This window comes from Lottia gigantea (assembly GCF_000327385.1).
Source record: "Lottia gigantea unplaced genomic scaffold LOTGIsca_164, whole genome shotgun sequence".
Taxonomy (NCBI): Eukaryota; Metazoa; Mollusca; class Gastropoda; family Lottiidae; genus Lottia; species Lottia gigantea.
The window spans coordinates 122,808-136,907 of NW_008708034.1; the positions used below are offsets into that span (position 1 = coordinate 122,808).

General features: G+C 31.3%; 2 protein-coding genes across 2 annotated transcripts; one reads left to right on the plus strand and one right to left on the minus strand.

Moving 5' to 3' along the window:
- Positions 1-378: 378 nt before the first annotated feature.
- Positions 379-2,324, plus strand: LOTGIDRAFT_173557 (hypothetical protein; the record flags this gene model as incomplete). The annotated part of the gene is made up of 6 exons (XM_009051330.1): positions 379-400; positions 906-975; positions 1,202-1,289; positions 1,517-1,549; positions 1,905-2,029; positions 2,270-2,324. The coding sequence occupies 6 exons, from the start codon at positions 379-381 to the stop codon at positions 2,322-2,324; spliced, it is 393 nt and encodes a 130-aa protein (XP_009049578.1).
- A 2,870-nt stretch (positions 2,325-5,194) lies between these two features.
- Positions 5,195-13,918, minus strand: LOTGIDRAFT_173558 (hypothetical protein; the record flags this gene model as incomplete). Its single annotated transcript, XM_009051331.1, has 5 exons — positions 5,195-5,701; positions 7,569-7,700; positions 10,387-10,464; positions 13,302-13,415; positions 13,892-13,918. 5 exons carry the CDS (start codon positions 13,916-13,918, stop codon positions 5,195-5,197), a joined length of 858 nt encoding a protein of 285 aa, XP_009049579.1.
- Positions 13,919-14,100: the final 182 nt, after the last annotated feature.

Genomic DNA, 14,100 nt, shown 5'->3' on the forward strand with positions numbered 1-14,100 from the left:
AGTCTTCAGAAATTCGGTTTCTTTCAACAGGTCTCTTTGATCTCGACTATTTTAGTCAGGTCAAGGTCGACAAAATGGCTGCGCCCATCAGAAGATCATTTTGTGTCCTTTCACGGTTGAATTTGAGCAAAGGTAATGATTCGCAATGTACGTATGTAAATATTAAAGTTAAAGTTTTACAGCATATCCACATTTCATTATTTCACTTCAATGAATTATATAGTCAAAGCTTTCCCAAATTCTCAAAAACTACTAGGCCTAGGGGGTATCCTTATTATGTGACCAAATAAAGCTTGTACAGTAAAGTAATCTAATTTCGTGCTAACCTATTTTTCATGCATCTCCGGAAATGATTAATAATGTACATGTGCGATAAACATGGGTTATTTGTACAATGTCAGTTAGTAGAATGAATCCAGTACTTTCAAGCAAGGTAAAATATATTAATGTATACTTTGACAAGTACCAAATGGCCTATCTTCCTCTCTTAATTTGTCAGTCACTATTTTTTTAAATCGTGGTTCTTTGAAGGAATTGTCACTGCTTATAATAAATTGATATGAAAGATAAATACTAAGAGAAGTTAATTATACCACCTGGTATCCATACATTGTACACGTAAATAGATGACGCATTTTGCCGCCGTCGTCGAGTTGGTTACTCATGAAATATGGGTCAAAATGAGAGATTCATAAATAAAATCGAAACAAACTAATTTTAACTATTTTGTAGAATATCTGAGGAAACTTTTAAGATGTAAAAAAAAAATAGCATTTTTTTATTTTGACGAAATTCGGTGTTGAATCCTTATATGCACGAAAATAGGTTACACTGTAAAACTTTCATTGGCTTTAATCTTTTTGTAAATAGTCTAGATCTGACTTCTATTTTTTTATTCATTTCAGGTTCTGTTTTATCATCAAATTCATCGTTAACTAATTATTCAGATGATAGTTCTTCCAAAAGTAAGAAAAAGTAAGTTGATAAAACAAGCAGGTACACTTTAAAACAATTTCCTATCCGAACATGACTGTGATGGTTGAACATTTGAGCTAAGCAGAAGGTTATGTAAATAAGTACATCAGAATCACTAGCCCTAAAGTTAAGATATTTGTTTTTGCTTAATTTGGTGTTAACAGTCTATGTAACCAGGGTAACTTCAATTAAGGATATAATTATCATTTTGAGTATTAAATTTCAGGCCAGTGACTCATTCCTGTTTGTCACCTGATAAAAGTGCCATTTTATGTTGGCATCCTGAACAAGAATTTCCTTATGAACATACACGGGTTAGTATTAACAAATTATATTCATAAAATTAGATAGTGTAAAGTTTTACATACTGTATTGCTATGTATTGATTCACAGACATATTGTGTCAGCATAAGTTTTAGCCACAATGATAGCTTTAGAGAAAAGATGACTCCAGTTGATAAGTTGTTGTAATGAATGCAGTAAATTAATGGAAGTGTACATATAATCAAATCTTCAATTAAAGTTTTTGTTTATTTTGTAGCCAGTCCCGAGAAATCCGATTGAATTAGCACAGGTAAAGATACAAGTTCTTAATGAAAAATCAACAACATAGAATTATTATCTTGAACATACATCATCTTGAAGAGGTTTATTGTTGCCCTATTCAAAGATCTTGCTATCACAATGTATTCTCATCTATGCTAAAATATTGTCAAGGTTCATTGAGGTATTCTTGTCTTGGCACTTATTTATATTGATAAATTTTAATTATTATGTCTTCATTTTTTATTTAGAAAAACAAGAACATTTTTCAATTTAGGATTATTCATATCTCTTTTTGAATAATATTGAAATGAAAAAGGTTGTCATTTTTTAAGGAACCCAATATTATTGCACATTGAACAACTTTGTTCCTATCTGTGTTTCAGGGAGAAACAGTATTAAAGATTCAGTATGTCAGAGATGCTCAGATGATCAACAAACGACCTGAAGGACCTAATGATGTAGAATTGGCCAATATTTTATATGAGACTAAACATAGGTTTTTCCCTAAGTAAGTGTCTCAAATTCTTTGTTGATTGAAAATGTGATGGTGTTTAATGGCGATTTCATTGCATTTTTAAATGTTTTTTTAAGGGTGCAAAGTATATAATACCAGTACACAGCGTAATTTTTTGTTTACAATTCAAATAGCAAGACTTTTGTTAATCTCTTTTATCTATACCACTGTCAATGGACAATTATTGGAAAATGGAGTTATTGCTAAAACATAACTTTTATTATATTATTTTAGACCAGGTAAGAAGTATCGTAAAGTCAACCCACCAAAAGATAGAGATAGTTTATAGAAGAGTAGTAGTTACTGTGTGTTTTGTGTAAATAAACCTCATAATATTGATGTAAATATTCAACATTAGTTAACATTAGTATCAAATTCTTTTGGATTTTGTTATTCAGATCACCTCTTTTTAATCTGCATGCTTGGAAGAGCTCTGACCATATATTCTTGAAATGATCTTAGCGCTAGGGTGTCCAAGGGTCTTCAATTCTAACACTGTTTCTAGGATGTCTAATCGCTGAGATCTTTTTTAGAATATATGGCCAGGTTCCTACACCAGGTGCCAGCACAATGCACATCTAAAGGGTACAAGTGTTCTCCCTTTTCAATTTGAGCACAATGGACAGGTAAACACAGGATAGGGGTACAGTGTAGATAAGGTTAGGGATCAATGACTAAGAGGAATAAAGTCCTCTAAATATTTATTTTACCAACTGAAAGAACTCAATTTAGTAGCTTTATAGTTGTCCAAATTCTAGTTCCTTCAGATGTTGAAGTAAAAACTTTCAAAGTCAGAGTAATTCTGTTAAAATATCAGAAAGTAGAAACGCCGGTTATAGAAATATTTTATTGGTGTTATTGTGACAACATTACTAAAATAACCTGTACTCTGATTAGGCTGAATCAATGTCCAATCAATCAATTGCTGCTTTGTCTTGATAGACTCAGCTTTCTACAGAGACAAAAGTTATGACAAATGTGGATTTTGTCATGGTGAAAATTGGCAAAAATTAGTGACCCAAAACTGGATCAGATCAAACTTACATAAGAAGTGACATAACATGGCTGGCCCAACCCATAAATATCTCATATTCATATATCGCGTCTGTTGAACTGCCTGATTTGTGAAGATACCAGTAGGGTACATAGAGACTGATTCATAGATCACATGATGTCATATCAATTTTCTGAGCATGCTAGTTTTCTGTTATTCTTTATGCTGGGGGCAGATGAGCTTAATTCATCAGCTAATTGAGACAAATTTTAAAATCTATCAAAAAATTTGCTCATGTGTCTGCTGATATTGACGACGATTTATTAGAGTAAAAAGTATGCTTATGTGAATCGATTCACATATTCTTTAAAAGAGTCAAAGAGAAGACGTTAAAATGTTTTATAATAGACTGATTCTCTGGCCTCTATATATCATGTTATATAAAAGTTGGAACACAATAATGCTGATCAAATGAAATTAAACAATGCTTCAGCATACATAATTTGTATCTTTTTTGTGATAATAATATTATACATATATACCCCAGAATTTCATGTATACATACCCCATTTTGTATTGCTCTTTAACGAAAATGACACTAAAATTTAAAAAGTTACAACTAAGGGTACTAATTTAAAAACCAATTGTTTATAAGTAGTTGCAACACATAATGCTATGTGGTAAAAATGCTGAATTTAATTGAAAAAGTAAATATTTACAAGCAGACATTTAATATTGTGATCAGTCTATTTGAAGTTAGACTGAACTTTCATTCCGTTATTTTATCAGCTTTTATTTTGCTTAAGCACAGCGTTGCAGAGGGCAGAAATTTGATTGGCTGGCAGTGTCATCAAACAGACAAATGTTCACGAGACCCGTCTTAAGACTTAAACTGAAGAGGTCAGATTAAAAATAATAGCTAATAAAAACCTGAACCAAAGTTTTGTCTAATTTTAATTACTTGTAGATTGATTTATTATATATATATGTAACAGAATGAACCATTAGCACTTTCAATACTGATTGATTTCAATCATTAATGTCAGCAGGCCATTTCTTATTTTAAAAATTTCACATGAAGACTCCTTAATGCTACAGTATAAAGAAAACATATTTAGTGATAGATGTACAAACAATTACGAAGCACTGATAAAATATATAACATAAAACATTAAAAATATCACAGATGTTGGCAGTATACTAATCTAACATCATCATAATTCCATAAGTCTCGACTTTTTCAGTCAACAAACCTCTTAACAACCTGGGTCAAAAGTCTCAAAAACTGAATAGGTAAACCTGGCTTGTCGGCAACATCCATTTTAACTCTCTGCAATAAGCCTGTAAACAATCTAGATCAAATTTGAATTTTCTGGCCAAAAAACCTTTTGGACTATCTGTATCAAAAAGCCTCAGAACTATCTGCATCTATATCAAGAGGTCAAAAAACTATTTGAGTAAACAAGCCTCTGTTTCTCTACAATAAGCCTGTAAACAATGTAAACACTCTTGACTTATAAACAACAAGCTTTTGAATTCTCTACAATAAGCCTGTAAACAATGTAAACACTCTTGACCTATAAACAACAAGCTTTTGAATTCTCTACAATAAGCCTGTAAACAATGTAAACACTCTTGACCTATATACAACAAGCCTTTGAATTCTCTACAATAAGCCTGTAAACAATGTAAACACAATAAGCCTGTATAATATCTAGATCAAAATCCGGTGATCTATCTGGCCAATAATTCTTTGGACTTTCTGTGTCAAAGCCTCAGAACTATCTGCATCTAGATCAAGAGGTCAAAAAAACTATCTGTGTCAACATCCCTCAGACCTATTTGCAACAACTCTTGGAACTCTCTACAATGAGCTTGAAAATAATCTAGATCATCATCGCTTTGAACTATCTGGGTCAACAAGCCTCAGAGCATCTAGAACAATCATTTGCTTTTTTCATACGATTAAAACAAAAGATATCACTATAACAACAAAAATCAAAATGTCTGCCAGTAATTTGCAATAAAAAGAATCAATTCAATGATTAACACCTATCTTATCATAAACCTAATCATTCATTGGATATTTAACAAGAACTTTAACAATTTTTACAGAATTTGACATTATTTACAAATGAAGAGGAAGGAATGTAGTGAAAGGGAGGTTACTCAGAAGAAGCAACAACCTGTGTTTCACTGACAGGAGATTGCTCAGGTGAAGGTAAATTAAGTGATGGTACATCATTGGGAACATCTGTCTCATTAGAGTTTATTTGTGGTTTTAGTGATGACGGAGGTTTTGGTCGGTACCAACTTAAACAACTGGCCACTGTTTCCCGAACTCTTGGTGCTGATTTAACACGTTCCCTAGTTCGGGTGTATGTTGATAATTTTAAAGCCTCGTTATTCATAGCATTGATCGTGTTTTGATTGGGTGAGCCATTACAGTGACTATAACGATATGTTGTGGTTGGTGTTCCATCAAATGATGTTTTTGGCCGATCCACTATTTGTTGTTGCTTGTAGACTGGATTATAAACATGTTCAAAATCATTCGTGTATGTTGACAACAATGGCCTCATTCTTTCAACATATTGTTTTTCTGGCATCCATGTTATAAAATTTTCTTTAAAGGCATAGGTTGAATTCTTAATACGTTTTCTTCCCAAACCCTGAAAATATACAAAGTCAATTAGTTATAAGGTACAGGAAATGAAATGAAATTGAAAACTAATTGGGCTTATGAAGACAGACAAACTTAGATATTGGGCACTGGGAATAATTTTTATTGGGGGAAACATAATACTGCATTAGTAATAGCCTACCAGAAAAAGTGATCCAACAAGTGAATTTAGATAACGGTTTTTAAATGGTGTTTTGTTGTTTAATGAGGGTTTTAAAAGGGAATTTTGGTGTAAAAAAGTGATATTGTTGTTTTTAGAATGAATTGTGTTGTCGAATAAAGGTTTTAAAAGAAATTCTTTATGTCTTATAAGGGTTTATTTAAAAAGGGATGTGTTGTCTAATAAAGGTTTTAAAAGGAATTATAATATCTAATAAAGGTTTTAAAAGGAATTATAATGTTTAATATAATGTCTAATAAAGGTTTTAAAAGGAATTATAATATCTAATAAAGGTTTTAAAATGAATTATAATGTCTAATATAATGTCTAATAAAGGTTTTAAAAGGAATTATAATGTCTAATATAATGTCTAATAAAGGTTTTAAAAGGAATTATAATGTCTAATATAATGTCTACTAAAGGTTTTAAAAGGAATTATAATATATAATAAAGGTTTTAAAAGGAATTATAATATCTAATAATGTTTAAAAAGGGTCTGTTTAAAAAGGGACTGTGTTCTCTAATAAATGTTTAAAAAGGGGCTGTGCTCTCTAATAAATGTTTAAAAAGGGACTGTGTTCTCTAATAAATGTTTAAAAAGGGACTGTTGAAAAAGGGGCTGTGTTTTCTAATAATGTTTAAAAAGGGGCTGTGTTATCTAATAATGTTTAAAAAGGGGCTGTGTTCTCTAATAATGTTTAAAAAGGGGCTGTGTTCTCTAATAAATGTTTAAAAAGGGACTGTGTTCTCTAATAATGTTTAAAAAGGGGCTGTTTTAAAAGGGGCTGTGTTCTCTAATAATGTTTAAAAAAGGACTGTGTGCTCTAAAAAACGTTTAAAAAGGGGCTGTGTTCTCTAATAAATGTTTAAAAAGGGGCTGTTTTAAAAGGGGCTGTGTTCTCTAATAATGTTTAAAAAGGGGCTGTGTTCTCTAATAATGTTTAAAAAGGGGCTGTTTTAAAAGGGGCTGTGTTCTCTAATAAATGTTTAAAAAGGGGCTGTTTTAAAAGGGGCTGTGTTCTCTAATAAATGTTTAAAAAGGGGCTGTTTTAAAAGGGGCTGTGTTCTCTAATAATGTTTAAAAAGGGGCTGTGTTTTCTAATAATGTTTAAAAAGGGGCTGTGTTCTCTAATAAATGTTTAAAAAGGGGCTGTGTTCTCTAATAATGTTTAAAAAGGGGCTGTTTTACAAGGGGCTGTGTTCTCTAATAAATGTTTAAAAAGGGGCTGTTTTAAAAGGGGCTGTGTTCTCTAATAATGTTTTAAAAGGGGCTGTGTTCTCTAATAATGTTTAAAAAGGGGCTGTGTTCTCTAATAATGTTTAAAAAGGGGCTGTGTTCTCTAATAAATGTTTAAAAAGGGGCTGTGTTTTCTAATAATGTTTAAAAAGGGGCTGTGTTTTCTAATAATGTTTAAAAAGGGGCTGTGTTCTCTAATAATGTTTAAAAAGGGGCTGTGTTCTCTAATAAATGTTTAAAAAGGGGCTGTGTTCTCTAATAATGTTTAATATGATCTGTGTTGTGTAATAAATAATTTAAAGGAATTTGTGTTGTCTAATCATGGGTTTCAGATGGAATTGTTTTCACTGGAAAAAAGGGTTAGAAGGGTTTGTGTTATATACTTAAGATTTAAAGGGGTTTAAAGGTTGTAAAAAGGTAAGAGGGATTGTGGTGTTTATAAAGGTTTTAAAAGAGAACCTGCTGTCTAAAAAACTCAACAACTACACAGTTAGGTGGAATAATTGTCAAATCCTCTTCTGTGTAGCTCGTGAGCAGACCATCTAGAGATCTGTTTAATATTGTAGAGGTAAAGAAAACACGTAAACACCACTACAATAACTAATACAATAATAACAGGCATGGTGAAATAGACAGATACAGTTTCTCTTATCATTCTTAAATACAGCCCATTTCCACTGTTATCTTGAGAATTTATCTAGATTGTTGATGCACTATTCATATAGAGTATAAATTTGATCTCTGTTATCAATGATAAATCTAGAGTATAACAAGCCTACTCATGCTCTGTTGGCATGCTTCTTGCATTTCTTCGACTACTTGTAAATAAAGTAAAGATGTCAAGATAAAGTTCAGAAAATTTGAAAAATGTCCATACCATACATTCATTCTACCTAAAATAGTGCTCGTTACTATTATTTATAAGTTATTATGTCAAGAAAATTTACTATGTTGAATATTTTCCTGGACTAGAACGATGCCAATTATGTTAGAGGCTTAATACTTTTGACATCACTATCACAAAAGCTGATAATAATATTTAAGGGCCTTTGCAATAGATATGTCTAAAAATGCTTATATTCTGTGAAAATGCAAGAATCACAGACATCTCACTAAAAAATGGAATGGTACCAATCAACAGGGCCTACTATCAGTATCCCCGATACACATAAAATTTAGGTAACCTCTTTACAATCCTTTTTCAGTTCAGAGCCCTTGTGTGCTTAACAAGGCTTTTCTTCTAGGGATTCTTACAAAAAACAATATGTTGCTTGGAGAATATAAATCAACTGTTTTTAAATAGTCTGAAGTATATTATAGTGTTATATTGTGATATTACCTAGGTCTATTATAACTCCATCAAGATTATTATCAATCTTGTCAGTCATTAGACATTAAACCCTAACCATACACTAATCTTCTTACATATATTCGATCTCATATCATATTTCAAATCATTTCTGCATTTGTTTTTTATATGTCCGTTCGGCCCAGACTTGTGGCACAATAGAGACTAAAGTTTTCATCGGATTTTGATGAAACTTGGTGTGAGCAAGCGAATGAATAAGATCTCAGTCAAGTTTAACTTGTTTAAATCATGTCAAAATGTGTTTTGAGCACAATACAACATACAATTTTAAATGGATTTTGATGAAACTTTGTTGAGCATTGGTATTAATTACAAGGAAAACTTAGGTTCTGGCTACCAGCTGGTCCTTTGCCATACTGTCTGGCATTGGTCTTTCCCAGATTTACAGCTGGGTCGACTGGAGAATTTAGGATAACTTATTCATGTTCACCAGACACATGATGACCAAGATTAGAGCCAACAACCCCCATTCATCCAATCCAGGTAATGATTAAGCAAATGATGTCAGAGTCCAACGCTTTAAACAAATGTGCTCAAGTCTGTCCTCTTTGTCAGCTGTCACAATAATAATCTGGATATTTTATTCAACTCATATTACTTGTTAGTAGTTTGACATCATAAATACCTAACAGACTGTTAGTAGTTTGACATCATAAATACCTAACAGACTGTTAGTAGTTTGACATCATAAATACCCAACAGACTGTTAGTAGTTTGACATCATAAATACCTAACAGACTGTTAGTAGTTTGACATCATAAATACCCAACAGACTGTTAGTAGTTTGACATCATAAATACCTAACAGACTGTTAGTAGTTTGACATCAGAAAAAACCTAACAGACTGTTAGTAGTTTGACATCATAAATACCTAACAGACTGTTAGTAGTTTGACATCATAAATACCTAACAGACTGTTAGTAGTTTGACATCATAAATACCTAACAGACCCACAGGCCAAGCCGTCTGTTTTTATTACCTTAATGATATCTCAAGTGGCAAATGGTTAGGCCTATAAATATTTAGTTTATCAGGGCATAGCAACATATCTTGTTAAATAATTTCAAGTTTCCTATTGTTTTAAATCAGCATAAGCCTGCCTTAGGTGCAAATATCTGTTACAACTAAATGCAATGTCTTATGTCACTACAGTACTTATTATCTACATTTCTTTTTCAAATTTGAATAAGCTTACTCAATGTTAACTGTCTTTGTTATGCCAAGTGCTTAATTTTTTTTCGTCTGGACAGGGCAGCCTTCATATTTAATATTTACAGTGACAGAGATTTTTTCAGGATTTCAGAAGGTAAGGATTGTAGTGTATTATATTCACACTCCTCAGAAATGCAGCAATAATTCTTTGAATAATCCAACAACATTATCACAAGCTGTGTAACATATATAACTGTAGGCCATATACATACAACAACCATTGTAAGCTAAACATGAAAATGTGCAATATATATATATAAATAGGAATCTGTGAAACATTTGTACAAATATGCTGTGCTTGATAAAAAAAAAAAAAAAAAAGCTGTTCTCTACAAACATGTATTTACTTACAGATGTCTGATTTGATAAAATAGAAAGAATTGTGATGGAATGTCTTAATAACTAACAATCAATACCTATTAAAGTTTGTTTTTCTAATTTCAAGTACGTGTATCTACAGCATTAATAGCCAAGAAACATGTTCTTTCAAAAAGCCAAGTTGCAAAACAGGACAATGTGTAAAGATAGAAGTGTTCAGAAACTTATTAGAACTTCTTTGTATAGAACTGGAAAAGAACATGCAAAGATTTTGACCATAATTCTTCAGGTGAATACTTTCTCAAGAGCTCATAAAGAATGATCAAATAAATCATTGAAATTTTGGTGACCTCGACATCTATAGTCATCTATATTTACCTGTTCAAATATCATAGCATCATTCATAAAGGAATGTCTGTTATCATGGTGGGAGAACACATTATTACTTCTTGGTACCTACAAAATATTACAAAAAAAATCCATTTACCAAAATAACAAAAAAAAAATTGTAAATCAATAATAATCTGACTAAAATGCACATCTAGTTGTCATTCCATGTTTTTCTCATCATTGTTTGACCACAAACCCTTATCAGTAAATAGATGGGATCCTGGTTCACTTTAAACCAGTAGCCTCAAATGAGATGTTGAATTCAACCATGTTCATAGTTATATAGTATTCACAAGTATGTGTGTGTTCATTTTTCCAAAAAAAAAATTTATGTAGAAGTGTGTTGTTTTGCCATTTCAAAATAACATGAATACCTACTGAAGTGAAACATGGTTGAAATATGTACATGTGTACACTAAGTGTTGGATGTGTTGAAGAGACAATGTGTTTTGCTCTGAGTAATTTCACATCAAAGGCCTTTTTATTCCAGGTCCCAGCTTAAGTATCTATGTTAAAGGGGCATTCCGATTTTTTGTAAAACAATTTCCTTATCAAAAAAAAACTGAGAGTTATTAATTAGTAATTAAGCAGTTTGACCTAGTTTTGGTGTTTGGCTTTATAATGGCTCGATATTATTAGTTGAAACTTTTAGAAAACGTATGAGACATATTTCTCTACAATTAGGCTTTCATTTTACATAAATCCAAACAGGAGTTTACTTATAGTTTCCAAAAAGCATAACGATCTTCAAAAGTTTACATAAACTTTTTAAATATTTTTGGTGTTGAAATATTAACGGCTGGATTTTTTTAGGTACGACTTTCAGATACCTTAGGGACACATTTCTCAAGATCTTCGTGTATAGTTTTCGCAAATTTGAGCCAAAAAATTGTTCAACCTACAAAAAAAATCAGAATGTCCCTTTAAGTATAATCAGTTTACCAATCAAATTTTATTGAAAACCAATAGTAAACCACACTGAATAAGAATAAGCTTGAATAATAGAAAGTAAGGGAATAAATTGATCTAAAATTACCCTATATACAATTGATTTATTGATCTAGAGTAATCAAATCTATCCAGCTGATCTTTTCAACTTGTGAAATGTTTTTTTGATAAGATAACAAACAATAGGCTTAGGTAGTTTAAAGGGATTCACATTTAGTTTCCTTTTACCATAGTGATATTATAATCTAGTAATGTTTTTCTTGAAGCACACACATCAGACACGAATCAGAATTAATCTATCAAAAGCTAAAGATCACCCTGTTACATATATAGAGGATAGAATACCTCTTCTGAATCTCTTTAAAGAGGGGCATGTTTGCCATCCATTTTACCAATGATATTTAAGTCTCAGAAACAGGAATTTTAGCTAATCAGTAATAGTGTTCACAGCTCACAGTCAATTCCATGTGTGTCCAGTATTATCTGATTGATGACTTGACTTTTCTTGAGTTGCAAGTGAAATTTGAGATATTTTTGAATGAATTATGTGATTTTTGTACATTTCTAGTACTTCTGAAGACTATTTACATATCAAGACCAAAATCAACTCTCAATAAAGGTGAACAATAATATTGTCATAATGTTAGCTATTAGGTTATGATGTCAAAATTATAATATTTATTTACAATTTGAATATATCATTATTGAGTTTTTTTTCTAACAAATTCTTAAAATCTATTAAAATTATTATATATCATTTCTCTCCCTCTAATTAAAGGGTCTATCTGACATAAAAGGATTATAGATAATCATTTAATCTTGCTTGATTAATACCCGTGACACACAGGATTAGGATTACATCGTGAGATTAAAGGAAAGGTCATAGGGATTTTTCAAATACCCACAAATATATTTTACCAAATTTTCTAACTTTATATTCAATAGTATTTCTTGTAATATAAATCTCTATGTGTATATTAAAGAATTCTAGGTTTTAGGAGCTTATATTAACTTGGGACAATTGATGATTTGATGAGCTCAGAGGAGCTAATTTCCAAAATACGATAGCAATATTTTGAGAAAATGCTTATCAATGATTGTTAATCATTGCACTTTTAAAATTTATAGGCCTACCTATATGGGAATAAATAAGACCACACAATAACCTTTCACCTTTCAAAATACACATTAAACGTTGTCAAAATATACAAACATACTTTTAATTCTTTTTTTTTATAACAATTATATTTTGGGTGTTTGCCAGGTCAAAGAAAATTAAAACTTCATTGGATTCTTTACCCTATTGAGAAACACTTAAAAAACAGTCCTTGTAAGTAATATTTTCATGTCCTTTGATAAAGTCACTTTATAAAAGACATAAACTTCAATACATAGACCCCAGTTCATAACTGTATTCTTCTAGACAATTCTAAACATAGGTTTGAATTGAGTTTTATGGGCTATTGAAATGTAGAGTAAATGTTATGAAGAGAGCCTGTCGATATATCAAAGACAACTTGTTATCTATATTATATAGGTAACTCCTTTATAATCTATATCATGGTGTATGTTAGCAATATTAAAACAGAACTTTTAGGTCAGAGTATCAAGCTTTGCGATCTTCAGACAACTGACTAATTTTAGCCTGCGTTCTCATGCTGTAAGCTTATGTTATGTAATTCTAAAAGCTGAAGACTGAATAGGCCTATATACTTCTTTTAACTTTCATCATAAAATTCCATGGTCGAAACTAACGTAACATAACATAACGCCACAGGTTCTACATTTGTACATTATCCTCAAATTTCTCAATAACTGGGTACTGGTACTATAAACCATAGCCAGCAGGGAAAAAGCACTGTTATATAAAACGTTGTTATATTCTTTTTGGCCTCTTAAAATGATATTTTTAACAGAGGTCAAATGATTAAAAACATTTGAATTAAGAATCCTACCATTGATCTCCTCAGGAATTTTTCTGGAGGTTGAGGTTTGGCCAAAATTCTATATTCACACACAAAATCATTTCTTGATTTATTTCGGAAATGTCCATGGTAGCCTGATGGAAACTGAAAGAAAATAAATAATGGGTACGTAGATCTTGAAGTAGATCTTCATCATGTGTATCATAAATAATTTATTTCAAATCATCTAGTTTCGATGCTAATTAGCATTAAATTAAATAAACAATTAAGTCAATCTGATCATGGTCACTACTATATAGAGCTAAAAATAAAGGATTGTTTCTTCTATCTCAGAGATGTTTGTAATTGTAGGTTACTGAAAAGCTTGACTGAAAAAGAAGTACTGGTAAAAAGAGAGACGAAAGTTTTTTGTTACACAACCAAATTTTTTAAAGACAATGAAGAATACATGTATCACAGCCTACTTCCTAGGGTACCACTGAGTACCATATTCTTCATTGCCTAGGTAGCTAAGCCTAACAGTAACATTATGTAGCTAGGCTATCAATATTTCCATTTTCAATCATACAAATATTGTGATACAAACTTTAATATGTGATTATAATGATATAAAATCTTACCCAACTTCCAACTATTTGGCTCGGCATTCTCCTCTTCACCAGTGAAATGATCGGTTTTTAACAATAATCAATAAGCAATTAGATAGTCAATGATCCTTGAAGTGGCCTAACAGAAAACTAACAGTAAATTCACTCCATTGTTGTCATAATTACCATGGCGATAAACGGAACTCCCGTCAAATTAAGCAAAGTTGGCCTTGCATTTTGAA